The sequence below is a fragment of the Ailuropoda melanoleuca genome, chromosome 8 (assembly GCF_002007445.2).
Source record: "Ailuropoda melanoleuca isolate Jingjing chromosome 8, ASM200744v2, whole genome shotgun sequence".
NCBI lineage: Eukaryota > Metazoa > Chordata > Mammalia > Carnivora > Ursidae > Ailuropoda > Ailuropoda melanoleuca.
In genome coordinates this window covers 37,528,282-37,536,794 of record NC_048225.1, presented here as the reverse complement: position 1 = coordinate 37,536,794, position 8,513 = coordinate 37,528,282, and the positions used below count along the sequence as shown (strand labels likewise).

General features: G+C 49.7%; 1 protein-coding gene across 1 annotated transcript in view; it reads left to right on the top strand.

Moving 5' to 3' along the window:
* Positions 1–766: 766 nt before the first annotated feature.
* Positions 767–8,513, top strand: part of LOC105238307 (melatonin receptor type 1B) — an 8,643-nt gene continuing 896 nt past the window's right edge. The window contains 2 exon segments of the mRNA XM_034667589.1: positions 767–989; positions 5,674–5,897. Of these exon segments, the coding sequence (XP_034523480.1) occupies positions 767–989; positions 5,674–5,897 (447 nt within the window).

Genomic DNA, 8,513 nt, shown 5'->3' with positions numbered 1-8,513 from the left:
ATCCTCTTTTTGTTCAAAAGCCCTCCAAAACCACATTATAATAACCCCCGGTACTGACCACACATCTATTTAAGTATTGGCATATTTAAATAGATGTTCATAGATCAATAGATGTCTTGGTTTTATGAAAAAGACAAGGCAGAGACATCAGCAGTGTCTCCCACGATAACAACAAGTGCTCAATAAATAGGAGGGGTTTGCTTTTCTCCTGCAGCTGCCAGGAGTGTAACCCTCTACCCTACTTTGCCCTGGGATCTGTCCCCATACCCTGGGGACTATGTTCTCTTTGGAGCTGAGCAGCACCCGTGGGGGCCTCAAACCTTGCCCTTCTGACAAAAGGTCAGCAGGTCCCCACCACCAGCACCTTCTCCAGTCCCTGAACTGGGTGTCCCTTCCTGGGCACAGCTTCTCTTGGGGGTGGAGGGGAGGAGGGAATCTAGGATCTGGGAGCAGAGGTGCACTCAGGAATTGAGGCCTAAGCTAGGCCAGGCACGTTCTGGGCTCTGGGTCTCAGCTGCTCCTGAGCCAGCCCCGGAGGGAGGGAGAGAGAGGGATGCACTCCTTATGGCAACACCTGCACCCCAAGTCCTGCTCCCATTCTTACATTTTTCACCGCCCCTTGCCCACGCTTAATTACTTCCTCTAGGTCCCTCCCTACTGGCCGGGGCACATTTGGGGGCAGCAAGAACTGCCAGGCGCGACACCGCGCTCCCTGCGGCGACAGCGCGTGGCGCGGTGGCCAGCGAGCGGCGCGGGACGGTCCACGATGCTGGAGAACGGCTCCTTCTCCAACTGCTGCGAGCCGGGCGAGCTGGCGGTGCCCCCGGGCTAGCTGGGGACGGACAGCACGCGGCCCTCCAGGATGGCGCGTCCTCCCTGGCTGGCGCCCGGGCTGTCTCCCGTGCTCCTCGTCACCACCGCGGTGGACGTCGTGGGCGACCTCTTGCTCATCCTCTCGGTGCTCGGGAACCGCAATCTCCGGAATGCGGGTGAGCGTCGCGCCCGCTGCTGGGGGGACCCTTCCCTGGCGTCCGGTCCCGATCCTGACCCCGCCATCGGTCCCGGGCGCCCCGTTCCCTTTTCTCTAACCTTGTCCCCAGGTTGGGTCCTGAGCTCAAAAGTTAGGGGGAGTTGCTGCCTTTCCCCGACGTGCGGCTCTGGCGCCCGCCTCTCCCTCTGCGGGGGCGGAGGGGGGGGGTGGCTCGGCGCATCTGTGCCGGCGTGAATTGAGCCACGTTTTTCTTGACGCGCTTTTTGGCGGGGCGCGGGCGATGTGGGAACCCACGCGGCTGGAGGCGTCGATCATTCAACGCCTCGATCATTCAAGGCTCCAGTTTGTGCGGGTCCAGAGGGTGCCCCTATCTGGCCACAGGAATCTCAGGATCTTTAACACCTCTCTCCGTCCCTCTGCAGTGGGTGCTGAGAGAGTGAAGCAGCCGGGGAATTTTGTGTCAGAATCTTAGCTCCAGGTCATCCGAAGACCCATTTCCCACGGGGAGAGAGCAGATGCAGAAAGCTGCCAGCCCTGGGCTCTGCTCGGGCGGAGCTGCAGTGCTTTGGGATAACCTGGTCTTTTCTGGGGAATTCGTGGGATTAAATGAAGATTAAAACAATGATTTGGCAAATAGTGTTGCAATCCCCAAAAGTATTTTTCCCCTTTCTCTGCACTCTCATTTCAATTTTTCCATTCCTCAGGTCTGCAAGGGAACAAAAGCAGAGGGAGGGAATCTCTGAACTCTGACCCTGAGAGGTCATTGGCGCATGCTGACCATTCCAGCCTGGGAAGCTCCATGCCCTGTTTGTCAATTTGTAATTTCCTTCTTGGGCCTTAGGGGCAACTCAAATGTGAGAGTGAATTACAATGAAAAGACAACAGCAGAAAGCCGGGTGTGTCCACGCTTTTCTAAGGAGCCAGACCATTCAAAAAGGCTGATTGTAGTAAATGGGTACATATACTTTGTGTGGCTCTCTGACTCCGGTATATTTATCTACAGAACAAACAAAAAATAAAAATACGAGCTTCTGTTCGTAATATGGGAAACAACACTATCAAGTAGAAACAAGCTTTCTAACTCAGTTATGTCAGTAGCGGGGGTTAGTGTCATCTGGAATACCTTTTTCAAGATGTTGTCATGTCCTTTGACTAAAAGCTTAAATGTTAGGAAAGAGTGGGTTAGGGTGAGTGGCAGGTTGTATTTGATATTTTGGTTGCACCGTCCCTTTGCAGAAGCCACCAACATGCCTCTCCGGCACAGACGCAGGAAGGAGGCAGGGCTGGGCCTCCAGGTTCTGACACCCAGCTGCTTCTCTCCCTGACTAACCGGGTGAGGTGGACTATGGTTCCCTGGTCAGTAATTTGGGCTGCCTGAGGTCGGTTGGAGAGGTGGCTGAGGGGGGTGAGTGCCTTTTACCTGAGGCAGACAAGCATCTTCTCCCCTCCTCCATCCCAAGGAGGCTGGCCTCTTCTGTGCTCCTCGCCGGGCTCACAGAAACCTTACGGATTTGGGAGCGCGGCCTGGGTGGGTACTGAGCGTATGATTGCTGGCCCATCCCCGGTTCTATCAGCCACAGCCCAGCACCAGAAACAAATGCTTACACTGTAGGGAAATGACATTAACTCCTCACACCACACATTGGTGGCTGCTCCAGCCATGGAATTTAACCAGTTTTTATTTGACCATTGGCTTTATTGGTAATGTTCATGAAAAATCTACTATTGACTTCCATTAAACCTTGGCAGAGTGAGATTTCAAAAGGTGCTTAAAAACTGACAGCATTTGAAATTTGCACTCATTCCTCTAGGAATCAAGTCTCTCTACTGAGAGTTTAGAGTGACTTTAAGAAACCCTCATCTCAGACCATGGACTCCAGGAACCAAACCGAGGGTTACAGAGGGGAGAAGGTGGGGGAACGGGGTGACGAGGTGATGGGTATTAAGGAGGGCACGTGTGGTGATGAGCACTGGGTGTTGTACTCAACTAATGAATCATTGAACGCGACATCAAAAACTAATGATGTACTGTATGCTGGCTGATTGAACATAAAAAAAGGAAACCGTCATCTCAGACCTTTCTGTAATTAAGTCTGGTTCCTTATTTCATTGCTACTAAGAAGATAAGACTGTGGCGATGAGAACACTTACAGGTCCCATAACCAAGGCACACAGCCCACATTAAGATCACAGACCTTTCTGAGCAGACGTCACTATCCTTCGCTTGACTATTACAAATGCAGGTCCTCTTGTCGTCCATAACAGGGTGATGCTGATAGCTGGGTGAGTGGTTAGATGAATCATCCTTTTTTCCAGGACTACGCTGTCTGTAGGTCCTGTTGCTGCATGTGTTGGGTTGACTTTTTCAGAGATGGCACTAGAGAATGGGAGGGAGGGATGGAGGGAAGGTGGGAGCCAGGTTTAGGGCATTGACACAACTTGGAAGGTAAGACCAGGTGTGTGTTTAACTCTTTAGTGTGTGCTTCCTGGGGACCTGTCCTATTTAGGGCTCTCCTGACAGCATCTGAGGACATTTCCTGTGCCTGCCAGGCCACACTTGCCCTGTTCTAAACTTAGCCAATAGTAATCTCTGTGTTTTTGCTTTTTATCTCTTCCTTTCCCTGCTTTTGTAAAACCTTCCCCCATCAAGTTCTTTCTCTTTCTTCTGTGTTTTCAGTGTTTGTCTCTTTCCCTTTAGCCCACACACACAGGCACGCACACACACAGGCATGCACACACAAGGGTCTCCGGTGTTAAAAAAAAAAAAATCTTCCGTTGATTTTATGTCTGTTTTTTTTTAAGATCTTATTTATTTATTTATTTGAGAGAGAGAGAGCACTAGCTAGGGAGCACAGGGCAGCAGCAGGTAGAGAAGGAGATGGGGAGGGGGAGAGAGGGAGAGAGGTGAGGGAAAAGCAGACTCCTCGCTTATCAGGGAGCCCGACTCAGGGCTTGATCCCAGGACCCCGAAATCACAACTAGAGTGGAAGGCAGACACTTAACCAACTGAGCCACAAAGGAGCCCCAATTTTATCCTGTTTCTGAATTCACTATTCTCTTCTTCCCTTCACAGCCAGACATCAGTTTCCATGCACTGACTACCTCCTTGCTTCTCATTTCCTCCTCAGCGCTCTGAGGACTGGCCCCCGAAATGCCCCTCTGTGCAGTGTGTGGCCCTCAGGCTCACTCCCTCCTTGAAACGTTTCATTCCTTTGGTTAACCTGATGCTAGACTTTGGATCTCCTTCTTTTCCTCTCCCAGACACCTGATCCCTGGGCGGCATTCCTGATTCCTTCATTCCCCAAGTCCCTGGGATTTTTATCTTCTAATATTTCTCAATATTCCCCTTTCCTGCCCTATTTTACATGCTCACCATCTCTCTCTTTTTTAAACATTATTTGACAGAGAGAGAGAGCACAAGCAGGGGGAGCAGCAGAGGCAGAGGGGAGAAACAGACTCCCCGCTGAGCAGGGAGCCTGACGCTGGACTCGATCCCAGGACCCTGGGATCAGGACCTGAGCCAAAGTCACATGCTTAACCAACTGAGCCACCCAGGTGTCCCCATGCTCACCATCTCTGGAACAAACTATATCCATAGTGTGCAGACAGCTTTCCCCGCTCCCTCCTCCAGCGTCTGTTCCCACTGGCGGAGTCCTGCCGTCTGTGGCTGCCCTCTGTCTGTACAGCACTGGACTCAGAGCACTGCTCACACAGCCCTTCTCCGACGAACCCGCCTAAAGTGACAGCCTGGTCCCCCTCCTGTCATCCTGCTTGTGAGCTGCTGCCGCTCCCACGCAGTCTTGGCTGCTATGCACGGCCTCATCTTGGGGAGCTCCCTGCCTCTCCTTTGCTGGTGAACGTCTCCTCCAGACCCCTTCCTCAACTGCCCTCTGGGGTTGTGGATGTGGCTTGTTAATACCAAGCAGGGCGTGGGGACAGTCCCCCTCCTCCGGCTTCCACGTGCCCTCCCCACGTGACAGCATCCACTTCACCATGCTGTTGTCCATGTCCCTGTCTCCCCACAGGACCGCGAATCTGTTGAGAGCTGAGACTTTCATTCCCTTTCTGTCCACAGAGCCAAATACAGAGTAAGAAATAAATACCTGTCTGTGAAACAAATTGAAAATGGACAAGACACCAGGAAACCAGTGGGAAAGAAGGAATAAATTTTGTGTCACGAGGTGGGGCAGACTCAGTCACAACGCTCAGCACTGCTCATGCCATCAGTGGCGTTCTTATGGAACCGAATGGCTTCCAGCACGAAAAGCCCACGGTACACTTCACTCTTGTCTTTGAAGGCTGACCAGCACCATCCGCACAGAGGTGTGCCTGCTCCCATTGCTCCCCTGCTGCTAGCAGTCTCCAGCTCCGCTGGGCCTCCCCCAAGCTGTGCCTCCCTGCCTCCTTAGGGAGTTTGCCCCCTACTGGTCTGGTCTGGGGTTTCCCGCCTTTGAGCCGCCTGTGGAATGTGAGCCTCCTGCCCTTCCCTTCTCCATCCAGACAGTTGACCACACAGAAGAGAGCCGTGGGAAACATGTCCTTACTCTAAGGTCGAGATGATCTCCGTTAGCAGAGGGGAAAGCCCAAACACTATCAGGTATTCCTGGCCCGTGGGCACAGGGACTGATTCCCCAGGAAGTCGGGGACGTGTTTCGAGTGAGTGGCTGCGAAACCCTTTCTAGGACAGCAGGTGATATGTAAAGAGAAAGGCTATGAAATACTTGACAGTGAGACTGCCCAGGAGGATTTGGCTGCTGAACACACAGGGCCTCGTCCAGAGTCTGCCCTGTCCTCCAGGCCCCCGGGGTTGCTCGGTCTGCACCATCTTTTGCCCAGAAGCAGCCACTGCATTGCAGGCTTCCTGATGGGAATTTTCAGCCCGGGAGGGATTTGCACCCCCAGTCAGGTTGGAGCAGAGCCCACCTTCTCCCCCCACTTGCTGATTGAGGGTGTAAATGATGAATGAATAGATAGACCAGCTCCGGATAAAGGCTCTTGGAAGGCTTGGAGGAAATACTTAATGGATCCCCAGTCCCTGCGCTCCAGGCTTTGTAGGGTAAGGTGGAACCCACTTCATCCGGGTTTTATCCTACCACCGACCACTCATGGAGATGCCGTTTGGTGACAGGTGTCTTTGACCCGCTCAGCCTGCAGGGTTTGGAGTGCTTGTTATCAGCTGCAGACCAAACTGGCTAAGTTGGACTCCCTCCCTGATGTGGCTTGAGCTCTCCAACTTCAGGTTTCTGGTCTGAATACTTTCTTATCTCTTCACCAAGCGAAGACTGAACACATTTTAAATCCCATAATTACGTCTTCAGCTGAACAATCAGGGAAGCTCATAAACCTCTTTAATTCCTCCCGTGTCGCTCTCAGTAGCCCAGAGGTATGAAGACTTTCGTGTTTGACTGCCTTTTTTTTCCAGAAATTGGGGGTCTGTATTTAGCATGATAGATCACAAAACTCTGAAGATACCAGTGTCACCGTTTAAAATACTTCTCATTGAAAGAGTAGAATTTAGGGAGTTGAGAAGTCGAGTCCCTGGTGTTTAGGGATTTCTACCCTAGAGGCAACGTCCTACCTTCTTCACTGTCCTCCCTGCACCGTGACCTCTCCTATCTTATCGCCCAGGGATTGTAGAACAACGTTCAAAGTCTCTTTTTTGTTCTTTAGACACAACCAATAATATAAAAGCAGCAGTAATAAAAAATAGCTAATATTCCTATGTGCTTACTATGTGCCGAATAAAATCTCTCCCATTTAGAAGAAAGAGAAAAGAAAAAACACTCAGTACAGCCCCCCCATCAAAGGGATAGAACCTTTTGCAAGCACCATTCCATTTCTTTCTTCTCTTGAAGTTGGGAGAGCCACCTACAGTACAAAAGTTTACCCTCCAACATTGGACAGAACCATGCCCTTGCTAATATCACTCCTGACCTCCTAACTGCGGAGTGAAATCGGCACGCTTTCCAGTTCTTTCTCGCTTTGGTAGATGACTAAGAAACTCTACACCATTGCCCCTGACATTTCTTTTTCCTGATTTCCTCCTGTTTCTCTTCTTTCTCGCTCTTTCTCTGTTATGGCCATAGGCAATTCACATAATCCTAGTGCCAGTTTCTTGAAATGGAAATCACATGATCAACCCTCAAGGATTCTTCTGAGAAACAATTCAGTCAATTTAAGTAAAGGCACATTATTATAAACTTTAAGGTGCTAAACCAATTGTGGTTTTGTTGTTAGTGATAAGTGTAATCAAGGTAATAAAATGCTACCGTAAGAGTCTACAGATGATCTCTGGTGATGATTATGGAGGGCTATTTTGTAATAGGCATCTCAGTTAGTTTTTTAAAAAAATAGATACTTATGCTCTTAAGTAGGTTCTCTTCATTTAAGTGGTTGAAATACCCCCACCCTGTTTTTGTTTACACAATTAGCTTGCTTAGCAGGCCTTTTTGTTTTTAATTAAAGCAAAGTTACATTTCAGCTCGGCCCTTATATGATTCATCCATACTCTCTAAGATTTTCATAAATAATGTGATTTGAAGTGGAAAATAATCTCTGCCCTCAAGGAATTTGGGAATCAAATTAGGAGTTTACTTTAATATAAAAGTGCCTTGTTTTAGTATTTGTAAGGAAATCAAGTTTTTAACAAACGATCTGCCTAGTGATTTCCAGTACTCACCTCGAGAAAGCAACTGATAAAAATATTTCACTTTCATTTAGAGACTACTAGTATTTCCCATATCCTTCCTTTCCCATACAAATCATTTTTGAGGACAACAGTCATTCTAGGAAGGAAGCAAGCCAGTGGCAAGGGTCTTTGTGATTTTGTTCAGCCCCTTGGTGAATTTCCTGCCTGGACACCCCATCCCCAGGCCATCTTAGCTCTTCCTCACTGTTCCCTTATCCTGGCCTCCTCCTAGTTCTCAGCACACTGAAGGGCTGGCTGGCTGCTGTTTCCCTGTCTGTTGACTCAACAGCCCTGTTGGCATCTCACCAGCGGGGGCTCTGTGTTTGATGCATCCCTGTGTCCTGCCCAGACAGACAGGGTGGGCACTCAGTAAGTGTATTGTGTGTTTGAAGAGGTAAAGGATGGAAGAAGACCCCAAGGCACAAGAAATTCAACCCTGTAGAAATGTTAGCTTATCTGTTGAATTCCTGGTTTTAACTTTTGCACATCTTGTTTTTATTTGTTTAATTGACTCCTCTGAGACCACAAGATTTGTAAGGTGGGGGGTATGCCTCTCTTGCTCAGCATGCTTCCCTTGGCACTGGCAAAGGCAGAGCTAGTCACTAGTAGATACTCAGAAATATTTGTTGAGGAAAGGACTCCGTGACTATCTATTTCTACACTGGCTTTTAGCTCAATGACCAAGGACAATTTAAATTGAACAAACTCTTTCTGGGTCGGCTGGGTGGGCACAGGGAGAAGGGGCAAGGGATGGAGGTGGCTTGACCTTCAGGAATTCTCCTATCTGATGAAGACTAGATCACTCAAGGCTTTCGGGCTTTATCCCCCCTCCGC